A 13,743-nucleotide genomic window follows, 5' to 3' on the forward strand; every position below is an offset into this window, starting at 1 on the left:
GGAGAACCAAAGAAGATTATCTTCCTCATGGGAAGTAGCTATATTAGTTTCCCTTTTCTTTATGAGGGACATCTCTTCTCAGAAAAAAATAAGGGAAAAGAGAGTCGGGAAGAAATTAAAAAAAAAATTCCATAAGAGTGTTTCTATTGTTTAGAAAGATACAGCCTCATTGGGCATGCCCAAACTGTATTTCCAGAGAAAATTTCATTCTTCGTTAGATTAAAACTAGGGTCGTTGAGCATCCTTTTCAACATGTCAGGGATCAGCCAACTCTGGCCCGGACAGAGCGTTTTAAGGCAGAGATTTGGAAATATGGCGAGGGCTGTGAGTAGTTACAGAGTCCACAGTTACAGCTGTTCAGATATATAAATAATGCCAACCACTATTAGGACAACTTTTTCATGATAATGTGGTTTCATTTTTCATAGATTTTGTGAGGATTTTTCCAGAGTCTAAGTCTACACTACTGGTATAAAGTACATGGTCAAGGATCTCTAAAACCATAGTTTCTAAAGAATCCCCTAATTGAGAATCATGTGGTTTATCTCCAGTGTTAATAATGAGCTTAAAACTGTTTCATGTGTGTTTGAAAGAGCTGAACAGTTTGTGCCAGTAGATTCTGGGAAACGCTAGTTTTCCAAGTAAGTACTTATGAGACTCCTATTAAATAAAAGCAACACATTGCTAACATTGAGGCTTTAAGCTGCCCGCCTGAGCAGCCAGGAATTTGGGCAGTTATGGCTATTACTGTAACTCTCATAGTCATCCTCATCCAAAACAATGGAATCATTTGCTAAACCCATTGCCCTCGACACTCAGCCATTGTAGTTATTTGCATATCTACTTCCCAACTAGATGACCAGTACCCTGAACACTAAGATATTTTATTAATTTTTCAATCACTATATATACAAGCATATAGTAAATACTCAGGAATAAGTTTTGAATGATTGACAAGAAGAACACTAGAGTACGATAAACACCTCACATATTTATCTGGTAATCTTGACAGTTCAGAATTCAGCTGAGCACCAGAAAATGTGCCTCTTCACACCTCCACATCTACCCTTCAAAAAAGCATCAGAAGATTAAAGGTTCTTTATTATTCTTTTTTTTAAGATTTATTTACCTACTTGAGAGAGAGAATTTGTGGAGGGAGTAGGGGCAGAGGGAGAGGGGGAGAGATTCCCAAGCAGACTGTGCTGGGTGCAGAGCCTGACTGGGGCTTGATCCCATGACCCTGACACCATGATCTGAGCCGAAACCAAGAGTCTGGTGTTCAACTGCATCACTCAGGTGCCCCTAAAGATTCTTAAGAAAGTCCCTGAGGTCTCAAAGATTTAGCATGGAAAAAACTGAGACATAAACTCCTTAAGGGCAGGAGGTTTTTCTGCTTTGCTCACATCAATATATTTAGGGCCTTTACTGAGCAGAATAGATGCTCAATAAAGATGTGTTGCATAAATGACTACAATGATGGTTATGACTTTCCTAAATGAACAGAGAAATGAAAATAGTTGAACTTAGAACAAGGAGCTAGAGTTACTGTAGACATGGACATCTGTGACACAGACCAGCTGGCGTCATAGGATACCAGCAGACTACAGAAAAACATGGTCAAAAATGCAGAACCATGACAAGTTGGAACCATTTCTTTTAGAAGCAAGCAGATTCCAATCCCTTACTAGACCCTGTGCATTATCACCATGCAGTTCAACAACTGACATTTGCATTAGGGATTCTGAGTCAAATAAAAATGTAAAAGCCAGTCAATGTCTAGAATATTAAAAAAAAAAAAACCTACAGAGGAAGATGATGCACTAAAGATGATAAAAAATTTAAAAAAAATTTTTTATTTTATTTTTTCAGTGTTCCAAGATTCATTGTTTATGCACCACACCCAGTTATCCATGCAATACATGCTCTCCATAATACCTGTCACTGGGTTACCCCATCCTCCCACCACCCTCCCCTCTAAAACCCTCAGTTTGTTTCTCAGAGTCCACAGTCTCTCATGGTTTGTCTCACTCCCCCCACCCCCATTTCCCTCAATTCACTTTTCCTAAAGGAACACTTTCATCCATTATTGTTTGAATTAAATACTGGATGGGAAAGATTGTTCTGAGAATAGTTCAAGAGATGATGTGTTCTGGTTGTTCTCTGCTACTAGATCCTCTTTGCCCATTCTGTATGGGAAGAAGGGAGAAGCTGGAGTATTTCTTTCAGTCTCCCTCCTTGCCTACATCCGGTGATGGCATCTTTTTAGGGTAACACATTCTGTTGAGTAGTCTCCCTTTCAGCATCCAATTTCAGCTCTCACCAAACTTAAGATACCTTCATGAACTGCCTCCCCCTTCTCCTTTAAGAATGGGACCATTTATGGTTGGCCAACAGGATCCTTGACATGTATTGCTGGCTCCCTTCCACCTTACCACACCTCAGCAAACTGGTCCTTCATTAAATTCTTTATGTAAAACCCAGCTGATTAGCTTTTAATCAAATTGTTTGATCCACCATAGAATAGTCAGGTCTTCTTACTTTGGATGAGACTTAAAACCAATTATGTCAGCCATAAGTTAATTATCAAACCAACCCATCTCTATTTCCTCCTACTACATGAAAGTGCCCTATATCTCACGATAGTGGTAAAGAAGAAAAAGACAAAGGCAATTTGTGACCAGCAGCAGCAAGTGTTCTCTTGTTTCAATAATACCCAGGCTGGTGAGCAAATACAGATGGGCTAGTGACTTCTGCACATCAGTCAAGGCCACTTTATTCTTTCAAAAGGAATGAAAAGTAATTGCAGATGCATCTTTAAATTATTTTGAAATATTTCTGGAGAAAGCTTCAGAGAAATGCACATGAGGGAGAGGAGGCAAAAATATTTTTAACAGAAAAAGGTCACAGGTGTAGCTCCACCAATTTTGAAGTAGACTACACAAGAAGATCTTGTATTTGGTGATTTAGAGATGCAAACAGAATTAAGGGACGGAATAGGGGAAATTACATGACCTCCCAGCATAGGTAGATAGCAACCTGGCACCAGGGCTAGAGCTCTTACCCACCCTGCCTGGAACAGAGGGAAACATGGTGAATGAATGGAAAGAATTCCAACTTTCCTAGAGGAGACATTTTGGTTAAGGCACGTAGGCAGTTTTAAGTGAGATAGGGAGGATGAAAAGTACCATATTAATTCCCCATCATGCTGTGGTTTGAAGTCTGTGAAGATTATTCTAATCTCTTGGGGATGACACTTTTTGATTTCCAGGTTTGGGGAAACTGTTTCACCTGTCAGTCCTCAAAGGAGCTGTCTTAAAAATTTCGCCATTTCTGCTGAAACATTTGTCACCTACTATCTTGAAAGCTCTTAGTTTCTTCCGCTGGAATGACAGAAAGTAGACATAAGGCGATCCTGTGGGGGTTAAGAGAAAACCTAATGCGCCCCTGAACTTCCATGGTGTCATTTAGTATGTATAGATTCTTAACCCAACTTTGCAGCCCAATGACTTTTTAAAGTCAAAACTTCTTCCAAAATCCTCTTGGAATATGATTTTTGAAGCATATGGAGACAGAATCTGAGCCAATATATTTTATTCCAAATGAGGTTCTTTGATTTCTCATCTGTTTTTGAAATGTGATATCTGTCTACCTTGTGAAACTGTATTCTCTCAGCTCCCAGGATAGCTAGGAAGAGACTTAAATAGCTGTATCCTTAGTGCTTTCTGAATTCCACTATTTGGGGACTATTTCTGCTGGATACATGTATTGCCTATCTATAGCATTCTCTTAATTCTGCTCCTCAAACTCCTATTGTCTGCTGTCAAAGCCAGTAATTACAAAGCCAGACTCTGGAATGGAGAACACTACTCCTTGGCTATTTGTTATTAAGGGACTTCTATCACAGAAAAAGGGAAACATCGTCGACAAGATAAATTACTTCAAAAGAAGATAAGCTGAAAAGGCAAGGAGAGATACCATGAACCTTGGAGTTCTTCATTTATTCTGTTTTGCCACATTGCAATCCCCTTATACTGACTCTTCTTTCTCCAATGGATTTTCATCTGAAGAATATTAACCTCATAAAGTAAAAGAAATCAAAATAACCAGGGAATAGGTCAGTGGGTTAAAGTTTTAATAGTTATCACAAAAGCAGAACAATCATTTGTGGAGGGGTAGGGAGAGAGAGATATTTATGGACCCCTTTTTCAAGAACACAAATACAATCTTCCACAAAGTTGTATCAATACTGAAATTCACCTAATTCTACATGAATTCTCAAGAGCTATATCAATATGGGATTTCTCAAATTTGAAATACTGGCTGATTCTCACTACTTCCTTTCAATTCACTTCTCTAGCCTACAATTCCATACATGTTGGTAAATATATAAAAGCAAATATTATCTGTGTAGAGACAGGAAATGATGACATTCCAGGCAAAAGTGATGTCACAAACATACCTCAGTTCCAAAGGATACTCAGTTCTCATGGTACTAAGGGCAATAAAACAATGACTCTATAGCTGAATAGTATTTAAAGAAACATATTTCAGTAAAACTGCCAGAAAAACTAATCATTCTACATTTAACAGACTACATTATCAACTATAGATATTAAAAGTTTAATTTAGCAGAGGATTGACTCTGATTTTTAAAAAAGGCTAATTTAGATTTTATCTGGGTTTTTAAACAAATTAAAGCTTATTTATTCAATTTTTTATTAATCTCTATACCCAACATGTAGCTCAAACCTATGACCCCAAGATCCAGAGTCAAATGCTCTTCCAACTGAGCTAGCCAGACACCCCTTAGATTTTATCTTTGACTTAGGTCAATAGGTGTCATCACTGGCTTAAAGGAAAACAAGAAATCTCTCTCTCCTTTCATGGATAATATTAATATGTTTCCAGAGAGACTTCTGTATTTCATGGGTAATAAAACTCTTATCTCCCACATTTAAATATTTCTTCTATAACAATTTTAAGATAGTAAGTGACACAAAAATGTACAACACATAGAATTATAGTTAGTAATTGGCATGTATTTATCATATACTAGGCAATGTGCAGAGGGTTTTCTTGTACCTTACTTATGATACTGGAATTCCACAATTGTGATCCCAAAATAAACTGAAGACTAAAGAACTGAGGCTTAAAGAGGGTAAGCAATCTTCCAAGAGTCACAAAACAAGAGAGAAAGGTAGAGGGGTGCCTGGGTGGCTCAGTGGGTTAAAGCCTTAGGTCATGATCTCAGGGTCCTGGGATCAGGTCATGATCTCAGGGTCCTGGGATCAAGCCCTGCCTTGGGCTCTCTGCTATGCAGGGAGCCTGCTTCCCTTCCTCTCTCTCTGCCTGCCTTTCTGTGATCTCTGTCTGTCGAATAAATAAATAAAATCTTTAAAAAGAGAGAGAGAGAGAAGGTAGAATTCAAATTCAAGTACTTCTGTTCTCAAGTCTTTCTTCTTTATTTACTCTTATAATTAAAAAGAGTAAAAGGTACAAGTGAGCATATTTGACTTCTTAGAACATAAATACTGGTTCTTAATGTAAGTACCAAGTTGGACGTAAGTTACTTCATACTGCAAACATTCACCAACAGTTCAGTGGAATTTGTACTCGATAGGCTTAACAGAGTCCTTTAAAATTCTCATCTACAGTGGCATTTCTCAACTTTTAAAAAAATGTTATCTTTCCCCTTCTTGAAGTTTTTTTCTTACTCACCCCTCCCACAAAATTTTAATAACACCACTATACCATGTATCTGTCTATATAGTATATGTACATCCATGCTTTATACATAGGAAGAGTTAAAATTTTTCTGCCTTCTACAATGAAGGCAATGCCCTTAGAGGGCAATGAGAATGTAAAATCTAGAGGATATAGCTCTCTGTTTTTCTTTATTATTCCAACACCTTCCAATCCACTGGCTACTACTTAAAATTGTATGGGGTTAGGACTTAAATTTTTAGCTTCAAGTTTTTCAGTACATTAAAATGCAAATACATAGAAAATGTTGGTGAGGCACTACAAGCCGTTTACATTTTGTTATGAATAGAAGATGGGAAAACCAATTTGAGAAGGAAAGAAGACTGTGTGGGCACTCCCTAGAGGAGCAGGGGAGGGGGAAGAACAGAGAGCCTCTGGTGCCAGAATGCCTGTGGTACAACCCACTTCAGTCTAGTCCCGTTGAACGCATTAACACGAAGGACTTCAAAATGCCAGCTCCCATTCATGACGAACAAGAAATCTTAGTCATAAGCCACCTTAGCGACCCTCACCCTATTGATTAATGTGTAAATATTGGGTTTCCTGCCCATGAAGAATTTGCTCTTTGGGCCCTTTGAGGCCTCTTTGTACATTCCCAACTGCTACGTGGCCAAAAACAAGTAAGTTTATGTACCGTTCCAAAGAAACAGCTTGACACCCTGGCTCATTTTAACCCAGGTATGAATAGAAGACAGAGATGAATTCACAAATACTTCTTTCACATGCACTGTAAAATATAACTTTTCATTCCCAGAGGCCAAAATGGTCTTAACCATTGAAGTAATTATAGCTCATGACTATAATTTGGCGTTCACTCTGGTTGACTCTAAATTCACACAGGAAAATAATTCACTCATCTTGTTGGAACATTGGAGTGAATAACTTCATAAAACCCATACAGTTTCAGCAATCCTAGAAAGTAGGGTGAATTCTAAGAGAACTCAACAGTTGATAATTTAATAAGACAACAACAGTAATTGTCTACCATTTATTGGTCACCATTTTAGGCTCAAGTACAACAGCTGACATTTATAAATATCACCTATTTGATCCTTACACCAGTCCTGTAAGATGAATGTTTGTATCCACATTTACAGAGGAAATAAGTTTAGAGAGGATGGGCAGTTTTCCTAAAACCACTCAGAGGTGGAAGAACAAGTAGAAGAATTCAAACTCCTGTCATCTGAATTCATGCTTTGCCACTTCAGCCACAGTGAAATTATCTCGGTGAAAAGATGGAAAGGATCAAGTCTATAAACTTTTTGTTTCCAATCAGATGAGAAATCCTGGGTAAATAGAGAGATAATGGATTTGGCGTAAAACCTTTTTGGGGGGGTGGGGGGTGGGGCGTGGTTTTACACGTGAGAAGCTATTGTGTAGATGATTTTGATTCAAGGATCATTTTTGTAATAAATGTCTTCAAGATGGGTACTGGCAAGAATTTTCTGACTTTGAAGGTTGTGAAAAATATGCATATGTATATATGCACGTTTGCATATATACTACCTTGGTAAATGATAAATAAAATGTTGGCTATATCACACAAGAATCGGTGTACTTTCCAGAGGTCAGGGCCACCGGAGTCAGTTGTTTCTATCACTCATTCCCCATCAATGGTATTGAAACTTATAATATGAAGGGAGCCCTTATATGAAAAAATGGCTCTTCTAAAATAAAAAAATACAAGAAACGACAAGTGTTGGCGAGGATGTGGAGATAAAGGGATCCTCTTGCACTGTTGATGGGAATGCCAGCCACTGTGAGAAACACTAAGGCAGTTCCTCAAAACATAAAAACAGAATCTAGTAATTGCACTACCAGGTATTTACCCAAAGAATACAAAAATACTAATTCAAAGGGATCCATGCACCCCTGTGTTATTTGCATTATTTGCAATATTTGCAATAGCTAAATTATGTAAACAGCCCAAGTGTCCATCGATAAACGAATGGATAAAGAAGATGTGATATATATTTATAATGGAATATTATTCAGCCATGAAAAAGAATGAAATCTTGCCACGTGCGACAACATGGATGGGGCCAGTGAGGATAATGCTAAGCAAAATAAGTCAGAGAAAGGAAAATACCATATGATTTCACTCATATGTGGAATTTAAGAAACAAAACAAATAAGCAAAGGAAAAAAAGAGAGAGAGAGAGAGGGAGAGAGACACAAACCAAGAAACAGATTCTTAATATAGAGAACAAGTTGATGGTTACCAGAGGGAGGGAGAGATGAATAAAATAGGCCATGGGGATTAAGGAGTGCACTTGTGATGAGCACTGGGTGAGGTACAGAATTGCTGAATCACTGTGTTGTACACCTGAAACTAAAATAACACTATATGTTAACTAACTGGAATTAAAATAAAATAAAAACACTTGTTTAAAATTTTCTGTTTGTTTTATACACCTATATGCCACCATCAATGTGACAGGACAATAAAAATAAAGATGGCAGAAGTAGAATGGCAAAAATAAAATAAAACTCTAAGAAATAATCTAATTGACTTACAGAAGAGCTGACCCAATGTTTAGGAGTGTTGAGGAGTTAGGACCCAAGCTTGGGTCACCTGATTCCAAGACCAGTATTTTCTTCCTAACAGTATACTCTTACCAAGTAGAATAATAAATAGACTTGAAATTACAGGGAAAAAATGACCTCCAAAATACATCATCAATTTTCGTCTTTCTCTGTGGAGACTGACCTAATATTTAAATTATTTAAACACACTGACAATGAAGTACAAATATAATTTATCTCTTAAACTACCAACACAGTTATGTTTACTATGTCCCAAATGGGTTATCAAACATCCCTAAATAGTGACATAATGAATAACTCCAAATAAAGGCTAAAATTGTTCTCACATGTGAAGTAATGTGTACAACTGGTCAAAGTATAACCATTGCAATAAAAATGTTTTTGCTTAATTTCCTAGAAGTTTCAGATGTTTGTTTAGCCTTTATTAACTGGAAAATTCCTTAATGCATTGTGCACTTACTGACATATTTTAGTTGGAAAATGTTTGTTTTCCAAATAAATAATCCAAGACATAAAATTCAGCCAGTGCTTCACAATATTAACTTGACAAGAAGTGAAGCATTTTATCTATGAAGCATTTTTAAAATGTTTATGTAGCTTCTAATGAAATTCTAATTAAATTATGTTCTCCTATAAAGTGAGAAAACTTCTATATAAGATCTTCTGTCAAAGGTTTTGCCAGACTTCTATTAAGACTAATGCATGCAAATTCCATCTTCAAAAGTATTTTGTAATGTATAAGCTATAATTGTGAATATTACCAAAATATGCTTACCACTTCACTTTTTCAATGTTCTTCTACTTGAAACTAATTTTAAAACTGACAATCTAGGCATTTACATATATTTTAAATATTAATAAAATAATCATGCAGAAACAGCTCTTTTTTTAGAGGACATATCATAGCATTTTACAACATATAGAAGTCCAACATATTTTTAAACCAGAAGTCATATTAACATTTAGATCACACAAACTCTGTCAACTATAACAACTACTGATTAACCCCTGAAATGTTATGCTTATCTTAATGGAAGGGAAAAAGTAGTTATGCTAGTCATCCTAATTTACACACACATGTCCAAGATCTTTCTAAGTAACCACAGCTCATCAACTAAAATCCTCGTAGGACAAATAATACTAATCATGGTGTTGCCCAGCACTGTATGAAATCTTTACAAACCTGGAAAATTGCAGCCAAAGCCCAGTATACCTCCATATCCATGTATATATATATATATTTTTTCCCTTTCACTTGAGAACAATTCTACTGCTTCCAAGTTATGTTACTTACCGAGAAGCATGTTTCTCAGCAACAGTCAATTTAGCCAGTCTGTAACTTCTGTATAATAAAGGTATGAAGAACTGAGAAGTACGTGAACCTGCCACCCGTTTTGTTACAGATAGTGTGAGCCTTCACAAATTCTTCCTTGTACCCTCCGCCTGCTGGAGTTCTGGACAGACTCCACTCACTCGCTTACTCACTGTGCACCTCGGTGGAAACTAACAAACAATAGAGTGACTGTCAGTAGATGCTGCCTCCTCGGCCGACAGAGCCAAAAAAAATGATGGAAAACTAGGTTACTTCACCGGGGTTGGAGATGTAAATTCTGAATTGATTATGCTGTTTCTTTAAAATTCCAGTAATATTTTCTACTGAATTCACAAAGAAATAAAATGTAAACTTATGCAAATAAGCTTATAAAATCATGTTTAAAAAATGTTAACTGTCCTCGTTTTTCTCTAAGAATTTAAAACACATTTCACTACAAACTTAAAAGAAATTCTGCTCTAAAATAAACTCTGTGTAATATGCATGTTTTAGGGAAGACTGATTATTAAAATTATATCGCTCATCAAGGATCGTGGAATGCAAATATATTTATTATTTGATGATATGAGCTTGAGCCTCCAATGCGATTTCAGCTTCTCAATGGATTACCTGTTTGACTCCAATACAAAGGTAATTATTTCTGAAATCAGTTTCTCCTGAGAGAATAAGCCTTGCAGTTTTAAACCAATAAGGATATTGCAATGAACATTTAACAAAGGAACACCTCGTTTCTTTTTATTTTTCTACTAGACGTGTATTAACAATCAAAAAAGAGAAAAATCTATTATCTCAAACCAGAAGAATTCACAGCACTTCAGATAACACTAAAGCCAATAAAGTTGAATGTGATTTTTGAGACCATGTTTGTTTGTTAAAATAGAAAATGAAGTGACACATTCAAATATTACATATTCTAGCAAGTGTTTTTCAGTTATCCTACAGCACATATTACCATTTATATATTATAATGACAGAGGACAGCAGTTAAACTATACCTTCCTTGGATCCAAATATTTGAGCAGTGACGTTGTAGAGGTGTTTGTTCAAACGTATTTCCCTACCCCTTATTTTGGGGATTCAGCTTTCATAGGATTAGCTATTATTATTTTTTAGGGTGAAAAGTTAAAAACAGGAAAAGGAGAGCGAGAGAGGGTCTGACAAAAGTGTAAAAGGGAAAATTTTGAATTATGCTAGTATTGCAGATTTTTCTGAATCTATGTGATACACAGAAGGTGGGAAAAGACTATGAAGGCAGGACAGTTTGGAGCAAAGAGAACAAAGGGAAGGGATAGCTAAGGATAATAATTATAAAATACACCAAGGATTTTTTTGGCCATTATAAGATGTAGGCTTTTTCCAGATCAAATATATCTACTTGTTTTTTTAAAGATTTTATTTATTTGACAGACAGAAAGACAGAGAACAAGAGGGGAGGGAGTGGCAGGCAGAGGGAGAGGGAGAAGCAGGCTTCCTGTGAAGCAGGGAGCCAGAAATGGGGCTTGATCCCACCCTGGAATCATGACCTGAGCTGAAGGTAGATGCTGAACCAACTGAGCCACCCAGTGCCTCTCAAATATTTCTATTTGAATGTAGTCATCTGAAGGACTGCACATATAAATTCTTAGAGTGAGTAAATCAAGGTCTAATAAGAGGTGTGTGTATGTGTGTGTGTGTGTGTGTGTGTGTGTGTATTTATATCAATAAATATTTCTTTATAAATGTGGAGGAAGGCCTCCTTCCCTTTGACTTCCCATTCATTCTAACCTGGTAGTTTGCACACTTGGGTGTGCATCAGATGTCCCTGGAAGGCTTGTTAGAACAGACTGCTGGGCCCAATTCCCAGAGTTTCTGATTCAGACTCTCTAGGGTGGAACCTGAGAATTTACAACAAATTCCCAGGTGATGCTGATGCTATGCTGTTAGTCCCAGGACTTCATTTTGAGAACTGCTGCTCTAGCTCATTATGTTACCCTAGCATCCAGCACGAGGACGTTTCCATTGTAAACTGTTGTATTACCATATTACGTGGATTCTGAGCTCTCTCCCACGGCCCACCACATTTTCCCAGCTCTGAATGGAGATGTGTCTTTAATTAATCACATCTTATGATAAGTATACACAAGGCAGCCCTCACAAGTGTAGTGGTCAATGTCAGAGTGTGCATGGAATTGGTCACAGCTGTTAAGAAGGTCTCTTCAGCTGAGTGATAGAATTTTTGAGTGATAGAATTTTTGAGTGATATCATGTGTGGAGTTTAACTGCCATTTCACTATTTTTTAAACCTATATATTTTTTAAGAGCCACAGTATGAATTGGCTTTAAACATACAACATGGTGCATACAAAGACAGCACATAAACAGGTGTGAATTATGTCTTTGTTACTTATTAGTGAAGCAGATGTTCATTATTGGAGGAATGACAGCAATTTCAGATTTCCTTGGAAAGTAACATTCAATTTTACTAGAGGAATATAAGAAAGGTAACCTCAAGTGGAAAAAGTTCTGGTACATGGGAAAGTTTTGCTTATCACAGGCCTGGTAATGTGACTTAAGATAAAAGAAATTGCCAGATACCTCTGAATAAAAATTTCAAAAATTTCAAAGCGATGAGTTGCTGGTACGAATAACTCACAAAAAGTCCAAAGCAGCTCTCCTTAAGGTTCTGTGTCATAGTTTATTGACTTTTTTTCTTTCTTAGTGACACATGAAGTAATGATGTGACTTACATTAAAAAAAAAAACACAAAATTCTTAGATTAGGTAAAATATGATGTTATTGGAAAATAAAACAATCATTCCTAGCAGTAACTATTTAAAAATTGATGAGCAATGTGTTTAGAGCAGGTTTCTTTGTTGTTGTTCAAAGTGTGGCATGAAAATTACCTAAAGAATCACCTTGCTAAAAATGTAGGTGTCTTGGATTACCTGAGATCTATTGAATCAGTATCTTTGGTTGGAGAATGACTGACAATTTCACCTTCAAGTATATAACAGTAAGAATGGAGGAATCCTCAATGTTAGTGGTGATAATATATTCCTTAAAAAATCTAACCTTTGATTCCAAATCAATTACAATAAACCCTTGATAGTGCCCAGATGGTTAAAACTATACAAGAACAACTCTGCTTATCCCCATGGGAAGTTTTACAAACCCAAACACCCAACTGCATAAATATTCCAATGGACCTGTAAAGGCAGAGAAGCCGCTAGAGGCAATGGTGGAGGCTCTCATCTGACTGGTCTCAAAGCAATCATGCTTAATAGGAAGGCATGATCCTAGGAAGAGCAAGTACACAGGAGGAGCACCACATCGCCAAGTCAGAGACTCCAACACCAGCCCAGTACCAACTGGAGTCTCCATGTAGCCCTCCGGGGGTGTGAAAAACTTGGAAGAGGTCACACTAGAAAGCTGGAGGTAATTGACTGGAAAGTCACCCAATATCTCTGAGCCTGTTTACTCTGTAATAGAATAAAGTATCATAGAATAGCTTTCTATGGCCCATTCCAGCTCCAAAAACTTTCATAAAAGGGTGTGGGCTCTTCCAAAGTTTTATTAGGAAAACCTCATGAAAGCAAATGACAATCTAATCAAAGACAAAGGGCATCTGTGGTGGTTTGAATTATGTCCCCCACAACTTCGTATGTTGAGGATATGAACCCCCAGTATCTCAGAGTCTGACCTCATTTGGAGGTAGGGTATTTATAGAGTGGATTGAGCTACCGTGGGCCCATCAGACTGGGCCCTAATCTGATATGACTGGTGTCTTTATAAATCCAAGAAATCTGGATACAGATAGGTACAGAGGGAAGATGATATGGAGGGACACAGGGAGAAGACAGCCATCTACAAACCAAGAGAGGCTGGGAACACATCCTTCCCTCACAGCCCTCAGAAGGAACCCACCCTGCCAACACCGAGAATTCAGAATTCTAGCTTCCTTAACTGTGAGACAATAAAATTTTCTTGTTTGAGCTGCTCACTCTGTGCTGCTTTGTTACAGTGGCCCTAGCAAACAAATATCGCATCTTTACCAGGTGCTTGATATTAAGTAAGTATCTGCTAACTTCATAAAAAGACTGGAGAGCAGAGAACCACTCTCT

The 13,743-nt window shown here is 37.2% G+C and overlaps 1 protein-coding gene across 8 annotated transcripts in view; it reads right to left on the reverse strand.

The window, feature by feature from the left end:
• ZNF385B (zinc finger protein 385B) overlaps positions 1–13,743 on the reverse strand; it is a 398,195-nt gene that overhangs the window by 190,783 nt on the left and 193,669 nt on the right. Inside the window, exon 1 of one of the 8 annotated variants that reach the window (XM_046019671.1) lies at positions 9,605–9,639. The exons of the other annotated variants lie outside the window; for them this stretch is intronic. Coding sequence (XP_045875627.1) covers positions 9,605–9,614 — 10 coding nt within the window. The 5' untranslated portion in view covers positions 9,615–9,639. Of the gene's footprint in view, positions 1–9,604; positions 9,640–13,743 lie in introns of those variants that run through there. 8 annotated transcript variants of the gene reach the window in all.

This window comes from Meles meles, chromosome 9, assembly GCF_922984935.1.
Source record: "Meles meles chromosome 9, mMelMel3.1 paternal haplotype, whole genome shotgun sequence".
NCBI lineage: Eukaryota > Metazoa > Chordata > Mammalia > Carnivora > Mustelidae > Meles > Meles meles.